The sequence below is a fragment of the Seriola lalandi genome, unplaced genomic scaffold (assembly GCF_002814215.2).
Source record: "Seriola lalandi dorsalis isolate HSWRI2012SDOR001 ecotype SW California unplaced genomic scaffold, Sedor1 jcf7180002054941, whole genome shotgun sequence".
NCBI lineage: Eukaryota > Metazoa > Chordata > Actinopteri > Carangiformes > Carangidae > Seriola > Seriola lalandi.
This window is the reverse complement of record NW_019525492.1, coordinates 442511-455361: the sequence shown is the minus strand read 5'-3', so window position 1 is coordinate 455361 and position 12851 is coordinate 442511. Positions and strand designations below refer to the sequence as shown.

At 36.0% G+C, this 12851-nt stretch overlaps 1 protein-coding gene across 1 annotated transcript in view; it reads right to left on the bottom strand.

Moving 5' to 3' along the window:
• Positions 1 to 7665: 7665 nt before the first annotated feature.
• The window catches only part of LOC111644716 (neural-cadherin), a 123985-nt gene continuing 118799 nt past the window's right edge, over positions 7666 to 12851 (bottom strand). The window contains exons 31-34 of the mRNA XM_023393678.2: positions 12751 to 12851; positions 12367 to 12614; positions 11051 to 11208; positions 7666 to 10651 (exon numbers count right to left, since the gene is read on the bottom strand). The exon at positions 12751 to 12851 is cut by the window's right edge and continues 80 nt beyond it. Coding sequence (XP_023249446.2) covers positions 9977 to 10651; positions 11051 to 11208; positions 12367 to 12614; positions 12751 to 12851 — 1182 coding nt within the window. The 3' untranslated portion in view covers positions 7666 to 9976. The remainder of the gene's footprint in view (positions 10652 to 11050; positions 11209 to 12366; positions 12615 to 12750) is intronic.

The following is a 12851-nucleotide window of genomic DNA, read 5'->3' as shown; positions in this document are numbered from 1 at the left end:
CATTTTTATGCCATACTATACTATGACGTTTTTTACCATACTATACTATGACGTTTTTAAATTTTTTTACCATACTATACTATGATGTTTTTTTTTATTTTTTTACCATACTATACTATGACGTTTTTTACCATACTATACTATGACGTTTTTTTTTTCATTTTTATGCCATACTATAATATGAGTTTTTTTTTCATTTTTTTGCCATACTATACTATGACGTTTTTTTTCATTTTTATGCCATACTATACTATGACGTTTTTTTTTCATTTTTATGCCATACTATACTATGACGACCCAGCTCACAGGGGAAAGGGAAGCAAAACAAAAACCAGTTGTTGACAGGTGTAGAGTTGTTTATTGCAACATAAATTCGTGGAGGTAAAGGATAACAGGGACAAAATAAACCAAGGAAAGGGGCCGGTGGGTGCTGTTCATCAAAAACACAATAGAACAAAAGGCGGACTCTCTATGAGCTACTACGTTCTTAGTTAACTAATTCATGGTAAAAGGAAAACAAAGGCTTATTACTAAAGCTAACTAAGAACCAAAAACTAACCAAAAAACACAACAGAAGCAGCACCCCTGCATATTTTGCCATACTATATTATGACGTTTTTTTTCTTTTTTATGCCATACTATACTATAACTTTCTTTTCATTTTTATGCCATACTATACTATGACGTTTTTTGCCTCACTATACCTTGACTTTTTTTTTATTTTTTTGCCATACTATACTATGACGTTTTTTTCATTTTTATGCCATACTATACTATGACGTTTTTTACCATACTATACTATGACGTTTTTAAATTTTTTTTCACCATACTATACTATGACGTTTTTTTAACATTTTTTACCATACTATACTATGACGTTTCTTTTTCATTTTTTGGCCATACTATACTATGACGTTTTTTTCATTTGTTTGCAATACTATACTATGACGTTTTTTTCATTTTTATGCCATACTATACTATGACGTTTTTTTCATTTTTATGCCATACTATACTATGACATTTTTTACCATACTATACTATGACGTTTTTTAAACATTTTTTACCATACTATACTATGACGTTTTTTAAACATTTTTTACCATACTATACTATGACGTTTTTTGCCTTACTATACTCCGTTTTTTTAAAAAATGTTACCATACTATACTATGACGTTTTTTTCATTTTTTTGCCATACTATACTATGACGTTTTTTTCATTTTTATGCCATACTATACTATGACGTTTTTTTCGTTTTTTTGCCATACTATACTATGACGTTTTTTTCATTTTTTTGCCATACTATACTATGACGTTTTTTTTCATTTTTTTCACCATACTATACTATGACGTTTTTTTAACATTTTTTACCATACTATACTATGACGTTTTTTTTTCATTTTTTTGCCATACTATACTATGACGTTTTTTAAAAATTTTTACCATACTATACTATGACGTTTTTTTTCTTTTTTATGCCATACTATACTATGACTTTTTTTTATTTTTTTGCCATACTATACTATGACTTTTTTTCATTTGTTTGCCATACTTTACTATGACGTTTTTTTTCATTTTTTTGCCATACTATACTATGACGTTTTTTTCATTTTTATGCCATACTATACTATGACGTTTTTTTCATTTTTATGCCATACTATACTATGACTTTTTTTCATTTTTTTGCCATACTATACTATGACGTTTTTTTCATATTTTTTGCCATACTATACTATAATCTTCTTTTCATTTTCTGCCATACTATACTATAACCTTCTTTTCATTTTTATGCCATACTATACTATGACGTTTTTTGCCTTACTATACCTTGACTTTTTTTTTTTTTTTTGCCATACTATACTATAACGTTTTTTTCATTTTTATTCCATACTATACTTTGACGTTTTTTCATTTTTTTGCCATACTATACTATGATGTTTTTTTGCCATAATATACTATGACTTTTTTTCATTTTTTTGCCATACTATACTATAACGTTTTTTTCATTTTTATTCCATACTATACTATGACGTTTTTTCATTTTTTTGCCATACTATACTATGACGTTTTTTTGCCATAATATACTATGACTTTTTTAAAAAAATTTTTACCATACTATACTATGATGTTTTTTTCATTTTTTTTACCATTCTATACTATGATGTTTTTTCATATTTTTTGCCATTCTATACTATGACTTTTTTTGTCATTTTTATGCCATTCTATACAAATTTTTTTGTCATTTTTATGCCATACTATACTATGACGTTTTTTACCATACTATACTATGACGTTTTTTTTTCATTTTTATGCCTTTCTATTCTATGACCTGTTTTTACCATACTATACTATGACGTTTTTAAATTTTTTTTCACCATACTATACTATGACGTTTTTAAAATTTTTTTCACCATACTATACTATGACGTTTTTTTTCATTTTTATGCAATACTATACTATGACGTTTTTTTTCATTTTGATGCCATACTATACCATGACCTTTTTTTCATTTTAACGCCATACTATACTATGACGTTTTTTTTCATGTTTATGCCATAATATACTACGTCGTTTTTTTTTTTCATTTTTATGCCTTACTATTCTATGACCTGTTTTTCATTTTCATGCCATAATATACTATGACGTTTTTTTCATTTTTATGCCATACTATACTATGACGTTTTTTTGCCATACTATACTATGACTTTTTTTTCATTTTTTTGCCATACTACACTAGGCCTTTTTTTTTTCATTTTTTTGCCATACTATACTATGACGTTTTTTTTCATTTTTATGCCATACTATACTATGACGTTTTTTTTTCAGTTTTATTCCATACTATACTATGACGTTTTTTTTTCATTTTTTTGCCATACTATACTATGACGTTTTTTTTCATTTTTATGCCATACTATACTATGACGTTTTTTGCCATACTATACTATGACGTTTTTTTTTCATTTTTTTGCAATACTATACTATGACGTTTTTTTCATTTTTTGCATTTTTATTCCATACTATACTATGACGTTTTTTTTCATTTTTTTGCCATACTATACTATGACGTTTTTTTTTCATTTTTATGCCATACTATACTATGACGTTTTAAAATTTTTTTTCACCATACTATACTGACGTTTTTTAAAAATTTTTTACCATACTATACTATGATGTTTTTTTTTAATTTTTTTACCATACTATACTATGATGTTTTTTTAAATTTTTTTACCATACTATACTATGACGTTTTTTTTTCATTTTTTTGCCATACTATACTATGACGTTTTTTGCCTTACTATACTATGACATTTTATTTTTAATTTTTATGCGATAATATACTATGACGTTTTTTGCCATACTATACTATGACGTTTTTTTTTCATTTTTTTGCCATACTATACTATGACGTTTTTTGCCATACTATACTATGACGTTTTTTTTTCATTTTTTTGCAATACTATACTATGACGTTTTTTTTCATTTTTTTGCCTCACTATACCCTGACGTTTTTTTTTCATTTTTTAGCCATACTATACTATGACGTTTTTTACCATACTATACTATGACGTTTTTAATTTTTTTTTTACCATACTATACTATTACGTTTTTTTTTTCATTTTTTTGCCATACTATACTATGACGTTTTTTTTTCATTTTTATGCCATACTATACTATGACGTTTTTTACCATACTATACTATGACGTTTTTAAAAATCTTTTTACCATACTATACTATGACGTTTTTTTTCATTTTTTTGCCATACTATACTATGACGTTTTTTTTCATTTTTATGCCATACTATACTATGACGTTTTTTTTCATTTTTTTGCCATACTATACTATGACGTTTTTTTTTCATTTTTTATTCCATACTATACTATGACGTTTTTTTTTATTTTTTTGCCATACTATACTATGACGTTTTTTTTTCATTTTTTTGCCATACTATATTATGACGTTTTTTTTCATTTTCATGCAATACTATACTATGACGTTTTTTTTCATTTTTATGCCATACTATACTATGACGTTTTTTTTCATTTTTTTGCCATACTATACTATGACGTTTTTTTTTCATTTTTATTCCATACTATACTATGACGTTTTTTTTTATTTTTTTGCCATACTATACTATGACGTTTTTTTTTCATTTTTTTGCCATACTATATTATGACGGTTTTTTTCATTTTTATGCAATACTATACTATGACGTTTTTTGCCTCACTATACCTTGACTTTTTTTTCATTTTTTTGCCATACTATACTATGACGTTTTTAAAATTTTTTTTGCCATACTATACTATGACGTTTTTTACCATACTATACTATGACGTTTTTTTTTTCATTTTTATTCCATACTATACTATGATGTATTTTTTTTATTTTTTTACCATACTATACTATGACCTTTTCGTCATTTTTAGTCCATACTATACTATGACGTTTTTTTTAAATTTTTTTACCATACTATACTATGACGTTTTTTTCATTTTTATGCCATAATATACTATGACGTTTTTTGCCTTACTATACTATGACATTTTATTTTTAATTTTGATGCGATAATATACTATGACGTTTTTTGCCATACTATACTATGACGTTTTTTTCATTTTTATGCCATACTATACTATGACGTTTTTAAATTTTTTTTTACCATACTATACTATGACGTTTTTTTTTTCATTTTTATGCCATACTATACTATGAGTTTTTTTTCATTTTTTTGCCATACTATACTATGACCTTTTCGTCATTTTTATGCCATACCATACTATGAGTTTTTTTTCATTTTTTTGCCATACTATACTATGACCTTTTCGTCATTTTTATGCCATACCATACTATGAGTTTTTTTCCATTTTTTTGCCATACTATACTATGACCTTTTCGTCCATACTATACTATAACGTTTTTTTCATTTTTATGCCATACTATACTATGACGTTTTTTTTCATTTTTTTGCCATACTATACTATGACGTTTTTTTTCATTTTTTTGCCATACTATACTATGACGTTTTTTTTTCATTTTTTTGCCATACTATACTATGACGTTTTTTTTTCATTTTCTTGCCATACTATACTATGACGTTTTTTTTTCATTTTTTTGCCTTACTATACTATGATGTTTTTTTCATTTTTATGCCATATTATACTATGACGTTTTTAAATTTTTTTTTACCATACTATACTATGACGTTTTTTACCATACTATATTATGACGTTTTTTTTCATTTTTTTACCATACTATACTATGACGTTTTTTTTCATTTTTATGCCATACTATACTATGACGTTTTTTACCATACTATATTATGACGTTTTTTTTAATTTTTTTACCATACTATACTATGACGTTTTTTTTTCATTTTTTTGCCATACTATACTATGACGTTTTTTTCATTTTTATGCCATACTATACTATGACTTTTTTTCATTTTTTTGCCATACTATACTGTTACAACCCAGCTCACAGGGGAAAGGGAAGCAAAACAAAAACCAGTTGTTGACAGGTGTAGAGTTGTTTATTGCAACATAAATTCGTGGAGGTAAAGGATAACAGGGACAAAATAAACCAAGGAAAGGGGCCGGTGGGTGCTGTTCATCAAAAACACAATAGAACAAAAGGCGGACTCTCTATGAGCTACTACGTTCTTAGTTAACTAATTCATGGTAAAAGGAAAACAAAGGCTTACTACTAAAGCTAACTAAGAACCAAAAACTAACCAAAAAACACAACAGAAGCAGCACCCCTGCACCTAGTGTGTCTAACAAAAGTAGTGTGAACAGGTGGAGAAATCCGTAGTTTAGTCAGTATTTCAAAGTCTAATCCTAGCCCCACTTCCAGGTTTTAACAAATACACAGCCAGGACTAAACACAAAACAAGGTAACAATAGCTGTTATATATTTCACTTAATCTTAAATTCACCAGCTCTACAATACAACGAGGCGAGCTGCCACCAACAGTCAGCCGCCTGGACTGACAGGCTGGCCGGGGCTTTATGGCTGGTGGTTCCTGATTGGGCGGCAGGCATTGGCCAGCGGCAAACGGGCCGCACCAATCAGGCCAGAGAGGGTGGAGCATCCGGGTGGACGGAGCAAGCAGCTCGGCAGGCAGCCTGGAAGACAGGAAAATGAAACACAACAAAAATGGCCAGAGTGGCGGCCATAACATATACTATGAAGTTTTTTCATTTTCTTGCCATACTATACTATGACCTTTTTTTAATTTTTATGCAATACTATACTATGACTTTTGTTTTCATTTTCTTGCCTTACTATCCCATGACTTTTCTTTACACTTTTCTTTACATACAAAACGTCATAGTGTTGGTTCATATTTTTTATCCTGACATTCTTAATTCACATAAAAATTTACACATAAAACAGTTTACATGCAAAATCTGCTACTTAAGTGTTAATTGTAACAGTTAAAATTTGGAAGAGTTCATTCTCCTTTGACATGAAGTGGAGGACTAGTATAAAAAGCATAACTTCAAGTAATGTAACAGTCCATTAGAGAACAAAGTAGATGTACTTGTGTTACTTTCCATCACTGTTCATAGGTCAAAGGTCAAAATTACACTTTAGAGATTAAAGTGCAGCCGTCAGTGTGAAACATGAGTTAAGATTTGTGTTCACACTCATAATAAATAGTTAGAGTTACAGCAGATAATCATCCAGTATCGTGAAATCTCAGAACTCACCACACGGTGGCAGTGTTGCACCATTATCAGCAAATATCAAACAGACACACGTATGTAAGTCTTTTCTCTCTCTTACTTTGACTTCAGGTGCTATTGTTTTTTTTTTCCTCTCTGCCGCCACAACACTGAACCTGAACACACTTTAAGTCATCAGCAGGATCAGTTTCGGAACATGCTACAGGTCTTCTATAGATTTGAACTTTTGTGCAAATGTTTCTGCAAATTCATAATTTTGTTGATTTTTTTGAAGTGAAAAGAAGTAAATACAACCTGCACTGAACTGACATTAAAATGTAAATGCTCTGTTATTTCTTATTTCAGGACGTTATAAAGGAGAAAGAAATTATTTGGTATCTGTGACTTGCAAAAGTTTGTTGTTATCTAATATTATATATATATTATATTATATATCTAAGTCGTGACTTGGCAGGGGGGCGATAACACAATAATAACAATCAACATTAACATTTGAAGAAAAGCTCATTTTACTGTCAGTTTACTGCAGATGTTATATTTACCTCTTTTCACTTTAAAAGCCAAAAATCACGTCACCTGGACAAAGACACCTCTGTGAACTGTGTGAGGCTCATCAACAGAAAGCTGCATGAATGTGACCTGTTCTCATAAACTTGATCTAGTCAGCTGATTTTAGATTTCACCTGCAATCTTATCTTTCCTTTAAAATCAGAAAATCAACAACAAAACATTGAATTATTGATTTGTGGTGAGTGTTCTGAATTCAAGCCTTCAATCACTTTAATTTAAAAAAAATCTTTTTATAATTTGCGTGCACGAGTCTCCAACTGTTTGACTTATATTTGTCCCGTCTCATGCATTTGGTCTTTGCAGTAACTTGCATGAAAAGTAATATAAAGTGTGAATCTGTAGGAACCAGGTCTTTGTCTTCTCTCCGTCCTCTTCTTCCTTCAAACAAAGTTCAAACTCAAACCAAACTTTTTGGGGAAAAAGCCTTTTTATTAAAAGTCATATACAAAAGGAATAGTCCATGTTAGGCTGCTATAAAACGTCCATATGTACATCATATCATACAGATCCACACCGCTTTACACTCTCAGTCCAATACAACGTGTGTGTGTGTGTGTGTGTGTGTGTGTGTGTGTGTGTGTGTGTGTGTGTGAAGTCAACACACACACACACTTAGTAAACTGCTTTAAAAACACTGGATTCACAACAAACATCAACAGCTGCCGCACACAGCAACAGGTCGACACTCATCACAACATCTGGAGTCACGTCAGTTCAGAAAAAGACACCTGTGTTGTTTCATTTGGATGCATAGCTTTGAGTACAATTCTGCTTTTCATCAGGAACCAGAGGAGAAATAAAACTGCAGAACACAAGGAAAATATCTTCTGGAAAAAATCTGCTTCCACGCTAAAAACTCCAGGATCGTTTGGATAAAAATATCTCAGGACTTTAATCGCTGCTCTACAAGTGCATTCTGGGAGAGAAACACGACCTGAAGTGCCGTTAAAACCCTTTCAGATATCTGGACGCGTTTGTTCGTCAATGATTGTACTCTCTGCTCGCTCACACTCCCTCCACCTGTCTCCTGAAACCCCTGAAGGTTTCCTCGCTCTGCTTTTATAAAACTACATTCATCAGACGGTGTCGTGGCGACACGCGGAGCCGAGAGGTAAACAGCCGTCAGACACGACGCTGGTTAGAGTCCGTGGAACAAGCCGCTCTGCTGAATCGCTGCGTCACATCTTTGTTTGATTAAAAATCACATTTGGCCATTTGAAAAGTATCTGTGTCCCGTCCAGGTGACAAATCCACCTGTGAGGGACCGACCACGCCCCCTGGGTCCTCGTCTCCCCGTCAGCCGGAGACGCTTTAAGAAACGTCTCCGGGCCGACTGCGTGTGAATACTGACTCACACAGTCTGAACCAAACTGAACATTGATTGTATGGAAGTTAAGAAATGACAAAACTATTGATTGAGCACAAAAAACATTTTAGCAGAAGTTAAATTAGAATTTTGTGACTGAATCATTTAATTCAAACTCTCTGGTTCCTGCTTCTTTAAAAGCAGGAATTTGCTGTTTTCTCGACACGTGTGATTGTTCTAAGAATAATTAATTTGTTTGTGCTTCTTCAACAGTTTAGTCATTAATAAACGAATGAACACGTTCGACTGATCTGCAGTTTTGAAAACTGGACGCCATCAATCAGAAGTTCAGTCTCGGAAACACCAGATGTGACGTGGAGAATAACGTCGGCTCCAACACTCAACACGACGAGCTGCTTCCTCTGAACCGATGGTTATAAAAACATCTGCGACGCCACCCAGCACGTTAACACGGTGCACGACCGACCGCAAGTGGAGAGGAGCTTCTGGGAAGTTTCTACACGGGAGTAAAAAAATAATCTCTCATCCTATCAAAGCTTATTTTACATGTTTCACCTGCTGAGCTCAAATTATCTTTTTGTTTTTTTTTCCCGGCAAATAGATTCTTCTCTGAATCGTCCGTTAGTGCAACAGGAAGGTTGGAAAAGAGAAATTAAAAGCTGGTTAACGAGTCTGTCGGAGTTTCGGTTGATCTGTGGAGTGAGTGGATGTTTCTTAAGAAAATAAAAGTCTAAGAAGAAAGTTTTTCCTTCAGCGAGTTTCTTTTGTGAAACTTGACTTTTCGTTTGTGGGTTTTGGTTCGTGTGGTCAGAATTAAAACTGTACGTAAGGAGATTAAAATTAAAGATCTCAGACAGTCTGATTGTACTTTCCCACATTTCTAAAGAATAAAACTCAACAACCCACAAAAAAAAAAAAAAAGAAAAGAAATAAATACACGTGAAGTTTCAACAAAGAAGAAAAAGCAAAAATAAATAAAGTTTCATGGCGTATTCTCATGTAAAGCTGGTACAAGAACGAGCTCTGTGCTTTGTGGGTTTAAACTCAGACCTCTGATGTCATTAGTGTCTCATCCTGAACCTCCAGACCTGAAAGCATCGTGGCTTCACCGCCGCCTTCGAACTACACGGGGGGGGGGGGCTGCTGCATTCACGTCACATCAAGGAGCCAACAGAAACAGCTGTTCAGGGGCGGTTTGTGTTTTGAGGTCGTTGATTAAACAGTTTTAACATTTCAGACTTTGTGGTCGTTTGTCGTTTACAGTAAAAACAGCGACGGGGAATAAAAATGATTCTATTTTTAAAAGTTGATTGTGAAGTTTTTCAGACGTGACATGAACGCAGCGCAGTCTGTTTTAACTGTGTGCAGGTGGGCGGGGCCGAGCAGCGCCCCCTAGTGGTGATGAGGCAGGGGGTCGTGGCTGTGGCTCCTCTGTATGTAAGCTATGGCGTCCCTGTATGAGAGCGCCAGCTGGGGTCGGTCGTACATCTCGCTCAGGGCGTGGAACTTGGGGCCCCAGCGCGACAGCCTGTCGTACACAAACCCTCCTTCATCATCTTCCTCTTCCTCCTCCTCGCCCTGAGCGGCAGTGACGTTTCCACGTGACGCGGCTGACCCCAGCGAGCTGAGGCTTCCCGCCGACGACCCCGAGCCCTCCACGCACCACACGTGGTAGGCGTCCGGCGGGAACGCCTCGCCGTCGTTGTCGGCTTCCCAGATGATCCGCGCCACGTAGCTCTTAAAGTCCACATGGGACCGCGACGACGCCGGCTGAGCGGCGTCCACGTAGCTGCCCGCGTCGCTCGTCTCCACATCTCTGCCTGCGTGAGCGGCGTAGTTGGCGTAGGTTGCCTCATTGGTGTAGCCGGCGGCGGCGTGCTGATGGTGGTGGTGGTGGTGATGCGGGATGCTGAGGTAGGGAGCACCGGAGCTGCAGGAGGAGCTGGACGGGTGCACCTCCTCCTGGGAGCCGGGGGAAGACTTGATGAGGGGGGCGGTGGTGCAGGACGACGACTGGGACAGACTGGAGCACAGAGGACGCTTCAGCTCTGTGATGTCATAACCATTCTGGAGGGAAACAAGGACGGACACAGTCAGACCTGTTGTCACGAGCTTATACTCACTTAGTGGCCACTTTATTAGGAACACCTGTACAATCTGTTACATCAATACAACACCTCTGAGCCAATCAGAAGAGAGGCTCAGAGGTTTTTATATCTTCTTATGGATCAACACTTCAAATAAAACACAGAAGAAGAAGAAAACATGAGCCAGAAACCAGATCAGTGCTGAGACGTTGCTATGTCACTAATTTCCACATTTTTGTGTGTGTGTGAGTGTGAGTGTGTGTGAGTGTGGGTGTGTGTGTGTTTGTATGAGTGTGTGTGAGTGTGGGTGTGTGTGTGTTTGTGTGTGTGTGTGTGTGTGTGTGTGTGTGTGTGTGTGTGTGAGAGTGTGTGTGTGTACCTGGTCCTGCTCCCCCCCTCCCTCCTCATTGTAGTTGAGGATGTTTTCTCGGATGTCCTCCCAGCTCTCGTGTTCAGCAGGGATGTGGTAAACTCCTCGTTTCCTGAACTTGTTGCGGCTGCCTTTCTGGTTCCACACCGTCACCGCCACCAACACCGCTACACACACACACACACACACACACACACACACACACACACACACACACACACACACACACACACAGGGAGAAAAGAGGACAGTATAAATAAGCATCCTCTTGTGTGAATGTGACTCTGCGCCGTGGGGAAACGTTTCACTTCCTTCCTGTCGCTTCGTAGCAGCGGCTCATTAAAGCTTCTCTGAGGATTTAACGTTCATTTGGAAACATTTTATTAATCAATCATCACATCAATCAATAGAAACAGGTGAAACACAAACGAGGCCATCAGTGTAGTTAACATCCTTCAGTCTGGTTTTTTTCAGGTGGAATTTAGAGGAAAACCTGTTTCCATATTCACCTTCGTCGGCTTTAAGGGAGAGCAGGAAGAGAAAGGGCTGATGGGAAATGAAGTCTTAACTGATGGGGAGTGGAGGCCAGGTATCATTACGAGTTCATCAGATGCTCTGACGTCCTAAAAGTTCGAGATGTAACACTTGATTGTTGTGTAACTTTTACGTCAGCTCCGTCTGATCGATGCTGATGGAAAACATATTGATCGCTACAGAACACTGTTACATAAGTTTGTTTTTGTTTAACGTAGTGATCAATATTTCCTCTTGTTGATAAACTGATAATCATCTACCTTCCTTGACTTCAGAAAACTGTTGCTAAGAAGTGTTTTAATACCAAACAATAACAAGCTGTTTGACTGGAGGATTAGCTCTTAGCTTTTTAGCTTCGCCTTTCTCACAGTTTTCTTATCATAGTCCAAGAAGACGTATGTTTTGAGTTGGATTTTAGAAAAGTAAAAATAAAGTTTTTATTAATGTGTAGAAAAGGTTAATCAATTCATTCTCTTTGGTAATTTGGTACTGTCACTTTAAGAGAACGCACCTGCAGTTTTACACCAGAAGCAGAGTTGATGATTGTTGCTGTGTTATTACACACTATTATTACTGTGTAATAACACAATATTATTACTGCTTATTTACTGCAGAAGAAGAAAAGTGTGACAGTGAATCTGCAGGAAGCTGCTGAACCAAACAAGTTTTAAATAAAGTTTTATACAAGTTCAAGTTCAGATGAAAACTTTATTGTTTGAAAACCAGCTTCATTCAGAAGATTTAAAGATGATTTAAGGTTCATGTTGTTGAACCTGTTCATCGTCTCTTACCGAAGAAGACGAGGAGACACATGCTGATGGCCAAGATGGAGCTGGGACTGAGGGCGGCCAGCCGGTGACCTTTGACCTGCCCCAGCTCGCAGCGCTGACCCCTGAACCCCTCCTGACAGCGGCACCGGTAGCTGTCGGGCGACAGCGCCTGACACACGCCGCCATTCCGGCAGGAAGAAAGTCCACAGGGCGACGGCATGCAGCGCTGCCCCGACTCGTCTGTCACCGTCACCTGACCGCCGGGACACCTGGGAGACGACGCAGAGGGTGGAGGACGAGATGAGTTGATGACATCATCTGTTGGGATGTGTGTGTGTAGAGTGTGTGTGTGTGTGTGTACAGAGTGTGTGTGTGTGTGTGTGTGTGTGTGTGTGTGTGTGTCACCTGCACTGGTGCTTCCTCCACAGGTCGATGCAGCGCAGCGGGCTGCGGCACGGTTGGCTGCTGCAGGCGTCGCTGGAGCAACCGGAGGTGACGCCCCGCCT